The sequence below is a fragment of the Pteropus medius genome, unplaced genomic scaffold, assembly GCF_902729225.1.
Source record: "Pteropus medius unplaced genomic scaffold, Ma_sr-lr_union100, whole genome shotgun sequence".
Classification (NCBI taxonomy): domain Eukaryota; kingdom Metazoa; phylum Chordata; class Mammalia; order Chiroptera; family Pteropodidae; genus Pteropus; species Pteropus medius.
The window spans coordinates 19802088-19815594 of record NW_024342473.1 but is presented as its reverse complement, the minus strand read 5'-3'; the positions used below and the strand labels follow the sequence as shown (position 1 = coordinate 19815594).

General features: G+C 34.9%; 1 protein-coding gene across 1 annotated transcript in view; it reads right to left on the bottom strand.

Moving 5' to 3' along the window:
• MNS1 (meiosis specific nuclear structural 1) overlaps window positions 1-13507 on the bottom strand; it is a 28709-nt gene that overhangs the window by 2366 nt on the left and 12836 nt on the right. The window contains exons 4-9 of the mRNA XM_039865512.1: window positions 8521-8623; window positions 7725-7954; window positions 6944-7160; window positions 6725-6832; window positions 1385-1642; window positions 336-461 (exon numbers count right to left, since the gene is read on the bottom strand). Of these exons, the coding sequence (XP_039721446.1) occupies window positions 336-461; window positions 1385-1642; window positions 6725-6832; window positions 6944-7160; window positions 7725-7954; window positions 8521-8623 (1042 nt within the window). The remainder of the gene's footprint in view (window positions 1-335; window positions 462-1384; window positions 1643-6724; window positions 6833-6943; window positions 7161-7724; window positions 7955-8520; window positions 8624-13507) is intronic.

Genomic DNA, 13507 nt, shown 5'->3' with positions numbered 1-13507 from the left:
TGGTATTAATGACATGCAAGGAAAATCTTGTAATCAATATCACCTTTGAGAAACAAAGTCTCACAATTGCTTTAGGGTAGTTTAGTTTTAGACCTCTTACACTGAAAGGGGAGAAAAGAATCACTAAAATTTAATTTCAATAAATCTAGCTCATACTTCTAGAAATATGCCAAGACTAACTCATTTTAGAGCTGTTCAGTGACTGGCTAAGATCCCACTGCTGCCTGGTAACAGCAAGAAGCGAGCAAAACCCAGGCCTTCTGTAACCCTAATACCATAGTTTTCCCCACTGGTAGAGGTCATGAGGAACCCACTTCGAGTTAAATCTCACTTACTTTAGGGAGATAGCCTAATAATTTTGTAGCATGTTCTTTGAGAAGTTTCAGTCTTTCTTCTTCAATAATTGCATTAATACATCCTTGTCTTCTTTGCTGCAACTGCCATTCTTCCAGTTCATGTTGCTGGAAATTTAAGTCAAATTTTACTAATTATCACGAAATACATTAACCTTTTAAGAAGTTATCAAAACTTACCCTTACAATGAATTAGATAAAATTGATGAACATTTATTGACACTTCAAAAGACACCAGGTGGTATATACATATTATATATACCTATCTTTTGCAGTCACTATTCCTTTAAAGTTACAAAGAACAGTGGTTATGACTGTTTTAGGGAGATTTAGGGATTTTAGGGAGACAAGTACATATTTTCAGGACACATCTTCCTAACCCAAGAAGAAATGTTCAAAGAAGTCATTTCCTAATTAATTCAACAAATATTTATTGAATGCTTACCCTATGGCTGAAGGCAGCTTGCAGTGTCGGACCAAAAAAAGTGGGTAAAACATAATAGGGATATCTAAAAGATATTTTCATATACATCAAATTTTTAAAAGCCTGTATGAAGCACAAAAGTACCAGCAAGAGTTATACAGGGAGAACCAGTATTTCTTAGGAAAGAGTTCTGAATACTCGATCACACCAAAATTCTGAGCCATATGATATGGAAGAGAAGACTAATTTTAAAAAGTATTAGGGCTTAAAAGATCACTTATGAAAATGTATCCCAAAAATCCTGTTGGATAGAGAAGGATGCTAAAAGGAAGACCACTGAAATAGTGAATTTCAGCTAAGAATTAGGTTAAAGTAGTATTAATGCAAAGCTTTTCTATGAAATAACTAATTTATTATGGTCACTATTTCTTCAGACCACTCCTTGTCAAAGTCATGGAAACCAGAAAGGAAAAAAAAATGTATATATCATATGATTAGTAAACAGATATCTAACATTATCTGGCACATCAAAGGTTCTCAGTCAAATGTTTAGTGGATGAATACATGAGCCAGTTGCCGTTTAATGACCAAAAAACAAAACACTTACTTTGTCTGCAAGGAACTGGTTGCGACGCTCTTCAATAAGTTTTTCCACAGCCCTCTTGTGTTCTAGTTGTTTCATTCTTTGTTTCTGAGCATTCATTAATTCTATTCGATCATCCTCAGCAAGTTTAGCTAACATAGCTTTTCTAAAGATCTCCTCTTCCTCTTTTGCAGCTTGTAGTACTAGTTCCTTCAAGGCCATTTGTTCTATAAAATTTTGCTTCAACTCTTTTTGCTTTCTCAATTTCTCTTCTGCTTCTTCCTAAACAATAATGTATATAGAAGTTAACTGAGTAACTTTTCATACAGCAGTTATAAAGAAAGAGTAGGGCAGTTTGGTTAAGCTTAGTGTTACACTATGAACTAAAACTAAAAAATTACACTATGAACTAAAACTAAAAAATTAAGATAATACTTTGCCCTATCCTTTTAAAACTAGTTGGTTAAAGGAAATGTTACTTTTACTTGTTTTTAAATTTTAATTTGTAAATTTACCATCTTGTTTTTGTACTAAGAATACATAACTACTTTGAAAAGAGCTGATATGAAAACTTTTTGCACACCTAAGTTTATTAAATCTGTTCTGTGAAATTTGTACCAACTCTGAATCATTCTAGAATTTTGCCTGAAGCTATTGTTCAAATCACTGATAATTTTCAGAACAATAATCTAGCAATGACAATCCTAAGTTTTTTAGGGACATTCAAATTTACTTGGAAAAGTTATTGTCCTTTCCCTACAAGATTTAACTTTCCCAACATTCAAGAAAAATTTCAAACATAACCAAAAAATATAAATTTTACAGTGATTACTCATATACTTAACACCTGGATTCTGCCAATAACACTTTACTATATTTATCATCTATCAATTAGGAATGATGTAAATTTTAAGTCCTTTAACCTTGCCTAATTCTTACATAAGCTCCATATAGTCCATATCCTCAAGGCATTCAAAATATTGCCTTAACAGCTATACAGTCAAGGTTCTTACTTACACACTACAAACTATAAGGGATTTACTACCGGCCATCAGGTGCCATACAGAACTCTAAGAAGTCCAGGGAACCAAGGTGACATCCCGCTGCTCAAATCCCATGATGATAACTCTACCAAAGCTACCCCAGTGACCTGGTCTTCCTGGTGTAGCTACTGTCTCATTTTGCTAAATTACATCTTCACACTTTGAAAGGGCTGAAGATAACCTACATTGTATGAAGAATTCTAGCTAAGAGAAAAATGTAGTTTCAACTTTATAGTCTTTATAATAAAGACAAATGTTTTTAAAAAGGGGGGTTTAAGTGAGCCAATCTGCATGTACTCTTTGATATGTCTGGGTTAGGAGTATAAAGTTATATAATTTTCCATCCTTTTCTGTGTTCTAAAACCTATTATGTAGTTTGAGAAATAGCTGTCCACTGAACGTTTGAAATTTTCTGTACAACTACTCTGAACCTGCAAACTTATAGAGGTATCTTAGTCTGGGTTCAGCTCTGAAAGCAGAGCCTTAAACAAGGACTTGTATATAGGTATTTTATCAGGGATCTCAGAAAGCATCGGTGAGGGACAGTGAAACAGGGAAGGAAGAAAAGTCAACACAGGGGTACATCACTGAGCTCCTTACCACCCTGGGCACCTGAGGCTTAATCTTGCCAGGACCTTGTAAGGAAGGCATGGAGCACCTTTCAGGATGTTCCCCCACCCTTTCCCAAAGGCCAACAGGAAGAAGCATTTATCCTTCAACTTCTGTCCACTGTTGAATGTTAACTCCCTGCCCCCACCCTCACCCCCACACTTTAGGAAGCTGTCAGCATCGAGTCAGTCTAAGCCCTTACAACTGTTCTCCACAGCTGTCACTGAAATCGGAGGTGAAGCTGAGAGAATGTGACGCAGGGTACAAAAGGCTTTTGATATAGGAAATATCCTTAATATTATTTTGTCTGGTTTTTCCACATTTTTTGAAATCACTATATTTTTAAATCAGAAAGTTGTGCCATCTCGATTTTCACATTACTATTTTTCCTTTGTTTCTTTAATAATTGCCTCAGATTAGTTTTACAAAATCTCATAGATTTTGATATGTAGTAATCTCATCCTCTAAACTGCAAGTTTTCTCTTCAACCAATAATAATTAAAAAGAATGTAGATTTTCAGTTGGTAGGTTAAAATATTTGTTTTTAATCTCTAGTGGTGTTAAACACCTTTTCCCCTTGTAGTGTTCTGGAAAATTTTCTTTGGTGCTCTAAGAGCTTTTAAAGTTGTATACTTCAATGTAACATTACATGGAAGATTAAATGTTCATTATTGATTATACCTTTTATACATGATATCTGTGATTCACTTTATTTTCTACTTATTGGGTGATAACACTCCTGTGTTCACCATTTTATTCTTAACTTTTTGGGGTAATATTAGGTATATATAAGTGGATTTCATTAAGATGTTTTTAAAAGAGCTGTACACATTATATGCAGTTAATCATTAAGAATATACATGTAATAGGTTTTGATATCAATACATGGTATCTAATTCTTGATGAAACAGTGTATTTAAAATAATGTTCTGTTTTGATATAGCTAGAAAATATTAAAGATACTGCTAGCTACAATTTATTGTGTATTCAGCTATTTATATATCTTATTTTATGAAGTGTCCAAACTTTTCACTCATTTAAAAGAACTGGGTTCTTTATATTCTATTAGTTATAAGTGTTCTTTATATATTCTGGATAAAAAAAATTTTTAAGATATGTGTATAGGGAATAGTCTCTCCCAGACTGGCTTGTATTTTCATTTTCCTAACAATGTTAGGAAACTATGAATTCTGATGAAGCTCAATTTATAAACTTTTTCTTTTATGGCTCATGCCTTTTTTATCCTACTAAAAATTCTTTGCCATTCTCAAGTTCATAAAAACTTTTTCCTGTTTTCCTCTAGAAATTTTGCACCTTCATCTTTCTTGTTGATATCTTACTCATTTTGAGTTCATTGTTATGTATAATATGATAGAAAATAACAAGTGGTGGCAAGGATGTGGAGAAACTAGAACCCGTATACATTGGTAGTAGGACTATAAAATGGTGCAGCCATTGTGGAAGACAGTTGGGCAGTTCTTCAAAAAGTTAAACACAGAATTACCATATGACCCAATAATTCCACTCTTAGGTACAAGCCTAAAGAATTTTTTTAATATTCAAACAAAAATTTGTACACAAATGTACATAGCAGCAAGATTCACAGTAGTCAAAAGGTGGAAATAAACAAAACATCCCTCTATTGTTGAATGGATAAACAAAATTGGCATATCCATATAGCTTAATGGGTACAAATGGGTAGCCTTCTGGGATAATGAAAATGTTTTGGAACTAGACAGAGGTGATGGTTGCAAAACATTGTGAGTGTACTAAATGCTGCTGAACTATATACTTTAAAACAAAATGGTAAATTTTATGATACGTGTGAATTTTACCTCAAAAAATCACTTTGTGAAAAAGTGAAATACACAAATCCACAATTATGGTTAGAAATTTCAACAACCCTCTCTCAACAATTGATAGAACAACTAGACAGAAAATCAGCAAGGATATAGAAGAACTTAACACCACCATCAACCAATAGGATCTCATCAACATCTGTAGAATAGCAGGATACACATTGTTTTCATGTGCCCACCTAAGTAACAAAACAGTTGATGTCTACTCTTGTCACTCTTACTCAACATAGTGCTAGCCAGTGCTAGAAGTTTTAGCCAGTGCAAAAAGAACAAAAGGAAATCAGAGGTATACGGATACAAAAACAAGAAGTAAAACTGTCCTTATTTGCAGAAGACATGACTACAATGTAGGGGGAAAAAACCACCTAGACCTACTAAGTGAATTCAGCAAGGTTATAAGATACAAGATAAATATAAAAAAGCCCATTCATTAGCAATGAGTCCATGCACACACTGAAGTTAAAACTAAAACTCCATTTACAATCACTAAAAAAATTAAATACTTAGATATAAAAGTAACAAAACAAACAGGATTTGTATGCTCCAAACTGTAAAACGCTGATGAAAATACTCAAAGATGATCTAATAAATGGAGAGTCATACTGTGTTCATTGATTGGAAACTCAACATAGTAAACATGTCAGTCCTCCCCAAACTGATATTCAGATTTAATGCAATTCCTATCAAAATCCCAGAAGATTATTTGTAGATAGAGACAAGATTATTCTAAAAATTATATGGAAAGGCGAAGGAACTAGGCTAGCTAAAGCAATTCTAAAGACTTATTATACAGCTGCAGTAATCAAAACTCTGTGGTATTGGTGGAGAGACAGACACATTTATATACAGACAGATCCCAGGAACAGACCCAACAAATATGCTCAACTGTGTTTAACAAAGGTGCAAAAGCAATTCAGTATAAGAAAGAGAATCTTTTCAACAAATGGTGTGGAACAATAAGAGATCTAAAAGGAAAAACTGAAAGCTGACCCAAGTCACACACCTTATGCAAAAAGTTAGCTGAAAATGGATCACAGACTTAAATGTGAAAGTCAAAAACTTAGGGGGAAAAGGGGGAAATTCTTCAGGGTTTAGGCAAAGACTTCCTAGAATCAATGCCAAAAAGTACAATCCATAAAAACAGAAATTGATAAATTGGACTTCATAGAAATTGAAAACATTTGCTCAGAGAAATACTCTGTTAAGGAGATGAATAGATAAGCAACAGATTAGAACATATTTGTAAAATACACACCTGACAAGGATTAGTATCTATAACACAAAAAATACCCTCAAAATTCTATTATAAATGAACAAACAACCCAATTAGAAAATCAGCAAATCATCCTGACTTGATGTCAAGTTTGTTGATATTGTTGTTCAACACTATATCCTATGGTTTTCTAACTAATTATTCTATATGTATTGAAATCATTAATTATAATTCTGGATCTATTTCTCCTTTTGGTTTTGCCAGTTTTGCTTCACATCTTTTGAAGCTTGATTTAGGTTCATACACACTTAGGCCTAGTACATCCTCCAGATGAATTAACCCTGTTATAATCATGATTTCCACTCCAACTTGATTTTGATTTGTGTTTGTATGGTATATCTTTCTCCATCCTTCTGCTTTTAAATGATATATGTCTTCATATTTAAACTGTGTTTCTTATAAACAACATAGTTGCATCATGCTTTTTATGCAATTTGTGCATTGCCACCTGGGTCTAGCATTTTTATTCACCTGAAAATTTCTTTTAATTGTAGCGTTTATACCATTTACATATAATTTATCAATATGGTTGGGTTTAAATGTATCTTTCTACCGCTTCATTTCAATTTCCAAAACTTACTTTTAGCTTCTTCTTATGTATTTCAGCTTGTTCTTCCTGATATAATTCCTGTCGCACTTGTTCCAAATCTTCACGTTGCCGCAACGTTTCTTCCAATTTCTGAGCCAACTATTAAATTTTTTAAAAAAACAACAAAACATTCAAACATTTATAGGAACCAAATCCTATCACAAACATTTCAGAATTTCTCCAATGTTAAATAAGTGGTTATTTTAATACCATATTCTGAAGCTGTAGCCTTTTTTCTTCGTTTTCTTGAACTTTTGCCATCCAATCATTTTCTCTTTGTTGCTGCATGTTGGCAAACTCTAAGATTTTTCTGTTTTCTTCTTCCATCTCTTCACATTTTTTTTTTCTCCAGAAAGCCTGCTCTTTTTGAAACTCTTCTATGTAGCTTCGAGTTACATTCATTTTTTCTAACTTTTGCTGTCTTTCTCTAAAATGCAATAGTGAGTACAATAATTTCAAAAATGCAACAAATATCAAAAAATGTCATTTCCTTCAGTCAATAATGTGGAAAAATGGCTTTCTTATTTACAGTTTGTTCATTCATGCAACATTCTGAGTGTCCACTATGTGCCACTAAATATATGAGTTATGAATTTTCTGAGTAAAATACTACTATGCCTCTTCTCTAACCTATTAATAAAGTTTTATGCATCTCATTTCAAAAAGGCTACAACCTGTTTACATCGGCCTCGCAGCACCCTACACTTCAGCTGTCTACCAGGGAAATTCATCAGAAAAGAAGTCCTCTGACATAATATATGTGGGCATATTTAAGAAAAAAGGTCTAGTCATTAATAAGCATTTATTAATTACCAGATAATTATCATACTAACAATGACAAATATGAGTTGTTATCAGTTTATGTGATCTTAACGTATACTAAAGACTTACTGTGTATTAGACGCTATTTGGTCGCTATACCTCTTCAAAACAAGCCCGAGATTAATCTAATGTAAATCTTTAGGCATGTCAAAAGTTTGGATTAACTTACAATTGATCTTCTTCATAGATCTTCCTAACAATTTCATCAATCATGAGTTTCTCTTTCAGCAACTGCTCATAAGCTTCCTGCTTTTTTTTTTCTTGTTCTTCAAGTTGTTTCTCTAAGTCAAGGTAGTATTGTGCTTTTATTTTATTTCGTTTGTCCTCTGCAGCATTCTCTTCCTTTATTACTCTCTCGTGTTCTTCCATCATGGTTTTGGCTATTTCAGCATCATGTTTCTATTATCGAAACAAAATTTATCTTTCCATTTTCAAATCTGAGCACAGTACAATAGAATATTTTAAATAAATGTAATTGAGTATTGTAAAGCCTGCTACATATAATATTTTTATCTGTCTAGGGGACAGATAAAGGGAAACACGATAAGAGATTATTGTTTATAAGACAAGTTTACTACCTAAAATTATAGTTTATTTTTTAAAACATTTAAAAATAAAAAATTTAATAACAATAAAATATACTGATCATGCTTACAACTTGTACTATATTGGTTTGTCAAAGAATAATTGGTTAGAGACCATAAAGAATGTTGGAAGTTACTGAATAAAACCATTCATTCTAAGCAGCAACCTAATTCTTTGTCTCTGAAAGGCTCTACTATTAAACGAGTCTCAACGATATATAATCCATGATTTCCTATACCCTAAAGATCTGAAAAGTATAAAAGTACTTGAGAAATCTAACAGTCTAAATTCTTTATGTAACAATTTTCAAAAATTGGTCTATTTTTAGTTTTCTAAATGAAGCTAAAAATACAGAAAACAATGAGGAGAAACGTGATTACCATTTGCTCGTATTTAATGGCATCTTTTTCGGCAATCTGAGCTGCCCTTTCTTTATTCATGTAAGCTGCTTTTAATTTCTTCTCCAATTCTCTGAGCTCAATACTGTTTAAAAAACAAAAGACAGAAATTTAAACTTGAGGACCACAGTGCTCTTACTATTTTAAAAATAATCCATATCTGAAATTTAAAAGAACTTTTTTCTAAATAAGTAAAACATTTATATAACTACTTTGAACAAAAAGTCTTTTTCTTCCTTCATTTACAGAAAAATCAGAATGCATCTGAAATGGGACACTTAATTTTCTAGACAACCCAATGCTTTTATTTTCAATGATCATCAATAAAAATCTTTTTGCCAATGCCTGGCTTAGAGAAGGTGTTTTATCAATATTGGTTAAAATTTCTGCCCAGCTACTAATACTATCAAGCTAAAAGAAGAACTACAGTAGGGGGTTTAAATCTAAGCAGGTTATTTAAATTTTGTCCCTCAGTTTTGCTATTTGTAAAAGGAGGTAACTGTGGGAATTAAATTAGTTAACGTGTATAAACAGCTTAGAAAAGTACCTGTTACACAGTAAACACTCTATATAAGTGGTCATTATTTTTTGATGATGATGAAGAAGAGTAAATGACCAGGGAAAACTTGTTTCACTTCTCTGGGCTTGTTTACTTATCTGTTAAAAAATGGGAATTTGCCTCAGATAATCTCTGAATTACTTTTGAATCTATCACTTTCCTAACCTTAGTGAAAACGATAAGCTATATAAAACTTTTCATTTTAATGTGTCAGCCATAATTCTGAATACGATCGAATATGAGAATTCTGAGTTGGAAGGGTCCCTAGATGTCACCTAGATATATATATCTTAATTCTTACAGGAACACAGAGGCACTGACCTAATTATAAACTCAACTTAGAAGTACCCCATACCTACGAAGAGAGAGTCATAAGGTATAAGGGAAGAGAAATATTCCTGGTGTTATGATGTGCCCCTTTCCTGGCCTTACTACTATACTTGCCAATGTGTATGACAAAGAATTGCCTTCTATCATAAAAAGATTATAAATGAGGATTAAGTTTCTCAGTCTATATATTTTTTTTACTAAGAACCTGAGCTACATTTATAAGTTTTTTTGGGGGGGGGGTATTAATGATTGTGAAACTATTTACAAACCCAATCACAATTTATTAATACTGCCTCTACCAAAAAAATGTGCATCAAATTCCAAACGACCAATGTGTAAATAATGACATTCATTTGAAGCACAAGTGCACGCATTTCTATTGGATATATACCTAAGAGTAAAATTTCTCAGTCAAAGGGTAGACTATATTCAAATTTCGTAGATAATGCCAGTTTCCCAATAATTTGTACAGATTTGCACACTCATAAACAATGCCTAAGTGCTCCCACTGCCACACATCTTCATTAAAGCCTTTTTAATCTAGCATTCTTTTTAACTTTAACCACTCTTGCAGGTGTGGAATACAGCACTGGAATTTTAAGTTGTTTCCCTATTACTAATAGAACTGAGGTCTTTTCATATGTTGTGAGTCATTTTTATATCTTCTGTGAAGTTCTTGTTCAATATTTTTTGTCCACTTTTACAATGGATTGTCTACTTACTGTTGCATAAAAGTTCTTTATATATTCTGGATACAAATCTCTTGTTGGTTATATGCATTGCAAGTATCTCCTTCCAGTCCGTAGTTACTCTCTTAGTGATTTCTTTAGATGAAGAGAAGTATTCTTAATTCATCAATCTTTTTCATCACTGTCAATGACTTTTGTGTTGTTTTGATAAATGCTGCCCACCCCACAGACATTAAGATATTTCCTTATATTAGTCTCTCAAAGCTTTGTTTCACCATTTATTTTTAGACTACAACTCTTTAGGAATTGATTTTTATGTGTGGTGCTAGGTAGAAACCAAGTTCATTTTCTTCCATATGGCTATATAATTGATCCGGCAGCATTTTATAAAAATGTCTGTTTCTGAATGCAGTGTTAGTTTTGTCATAAAGTAAGTGTGTAAACATGCATGGATCCGATTCTGAATTTTCCATCCCATCCTTCCTAACCTGGGGTTCCATAAGAGAATTATACCTCAAAGGAAATTGAGTGATTGTATTTTTAATTTCCTCAAAGACAGCAATATAATATTTCAGATCCACAGGAAGTTAACTCATTACATATAATGGATGCCTTAGGTCATTAGGGCTTCAATTTTCTTGTAAAGAGCTGCTCTAGTCTATTCCTTTGATTCATTTGTTTATCCCATGCTAAAACAACACTATCTTAATTACCGGAGCTTTAAAATAAGTATTCATATCCTAGAGAAGTCTTCAGTTTTGGTCTTAAAGATTGCCTTAGGAGACTTCCGGTCAAGATGAGAGAGTAGGTAAACGCTGTGCCTGCCTCCTCCTACAACCATATCAAAATTACAACTAAATTAGAGAGCAATAATTGAGAACCACCTGAAGACTAGTTGAACAGAATTCCTATAACTAAGGATATAAAGAAGCCATGTCGAGACTGAAGAATCGAAAGGGGCAGGTCCCACAACAATGGTGTGGCAATTAAGAATCAGAAGGGATAACTCGGCTTGCAGAGGTACCCCTTGAAGAGTGAGGGGTCCCAGCCCCACACTAACCTCCCCAGCCCAGGACACCAGTGCTGGGAAGAGGAGTTCCCATAACATCTGGCCATGAAAACCAGAGGAGATTATATCCAAGTGAGACAGAGGGCTGCAGGAGACTGAAGTGTTCCTTCCACTTGAGAAACCTGTGCATGGACTCACTTGCTCACAAACTCACTTGGCTCTAGGTGCCAGTACAGGGGCAGCAGCTCAAAAAGCTCCAGGGACATATGGGGAGGAACTAAATTGACTAACTTCATGGTAAGGCCTGGAAGGGCAGGGGTCAGAGGCAGCTTTCTCCAGGGACTGAAACATTAGCAGGTGCCATTGTTCCTTTGTTGGGTGCTCTTTCCACCTGGCTGGCAGCCACCATATCTGAGCCTTTAATAACCTGGCTAACACCACTGGCGATCTCTGAGACCCTGGCCCACCCAACTTACACACCTGGCCCAAACCTCTTCCAGTGGTTTTTCCACACAAGCAGCCTGTCTTGGCTCATGCTGTGGACTTCTGTAAAAATCTCTCCACAAACTCCAAACAAGCAGCATCTGGCCTCAGTGTGCCCATAGCTCTTGCTAAGTAGCCCCAAGCTCGGCACAAGCAAAGACCAATAACAACTTATAACTCCTATCAGGTGGCCCCAAGCCTGGCAAAGGCTACAGCCAGTCTTGGCTTGGAACATAGCTTCAACTAAGCGGTCACAAGCTCAGCACAAGTAGTGGCTGCCCTCAGTTCACATTGTGGTGCCCACCAAAGGGTCCCAAGCCTGGAACTAATGGCAGCTAGCCTCAATTCACAGGATAGCCTCTCCCAAGCAACTCAAAGCACAGCACAAGTGGCAAACACAGATCACTTTGTAGCTCCTACCAGGTAGTCCCAGGCCGGTCACAAGCAGCAGCTGAACTCAATCTGCACAGAAGTCCCTCCCAAGAGTCTCCAGAACCAACACATCCAGTGGCCACTTTCAGACCACACCAGAGCATGACCCAACCAGCTTCACAAATGACACACTGGAAGGGCAGACCCAGCAGGCACCAGAGCCCCACTAAAGTAACCCTAGCTCTGCGGGGTCAGCCCCTGCACAACAGCTAATCCTCTATAGAAATAGCCAGTCCTCACAGCCAGTCAGTCTCCCTGAGGGTAAATCTCACCCACTGATGTGCCTACAGCAATCAAGGCTCAACTACAACAGGAGGGAACATACAACCCACACAAAGGACACTTCTGGAGGACCTGGCTCATGTGACCACAAAGATAGCACCAATGGGCCCCTCGAGACACCTACTACGTAAGGCCTATCTGACAAGATCAGGAGATATAGCCGATCTACCTAATACATAGACACAAACACAGGGAGGCAGCCAAAATGAAGAGACAAAAAAAACATATCTCAAATGAACAAACAAGACAAAACTCCAGAAAAAGAGCAAAATGAAGGCACGCAATCTACCAGATGCAGAGTTCAAAATATTGATTACAAGGATGTTTAGTGAACTCAGGGAAAGAATAGATGAACTCAGTGACAATTTCAACAAAGAGAAAGAAAATATTAAAAAAGAGACAGAAAACATAAGAGCAGTTTAGATGAAGCAGAGCATCAAATTAGCAATCTGGAAGACAAAGTAGTGAAAAACACCCAATCAGAACAGCAAAAAGAAAAAAAGAATTAAAAAAAAAGAGAGAGAATAGTATAATGAACCTCTAGGACAACATCAAGCATATCAACATTTGCATCATAGGGATCTCAGAAGGAGAAAAAAGAGCAGGGATTGAAAACCTACTTGAAGAAATAATGACTAAAAATTTTCCTAACCTGGTGAAGTAAATAGACATATAAGCCCAAGAAGCACAGAGAGTCCCAAACAAGATGAACCCAAAGAAGCTCACACATCATAATTAAATTGCCAAAGGTTAAAGACACAGAGAATCCTAGAAGTAGCAAGAAAAAAGCAGTTAGTGACACATAAGGAAGCTCCCAACAAACTTCCAGCTGATTTCTCAACAGAACCTTTACAGGCCAGAAGAGAATGCCACAAATTATTCAAAGTGATGAAAAGCAAAGACCTACAACCAAGATTACTTCTACCCAAAGAGAGAGAGTTTCCCAGACGAGAAAAAGCTAAAGGAGTTAAGTACCACTAAACCAGTATTATAAGAAATATTAAAGAGATTTCTTTAAGAAGAATAAAATAAGATAAAAAATATGAATAAGAAAATGTAGAAAAGAAAAATATCTTCATTGACAAAGGCAAACAAAAGCAGTATATCAATCAACTATAAAGCTAGTACAAAGGTTAAAAGGCAGAATTAGGAAGACCATGTGTAATCACAACGGTAAATTAAGGG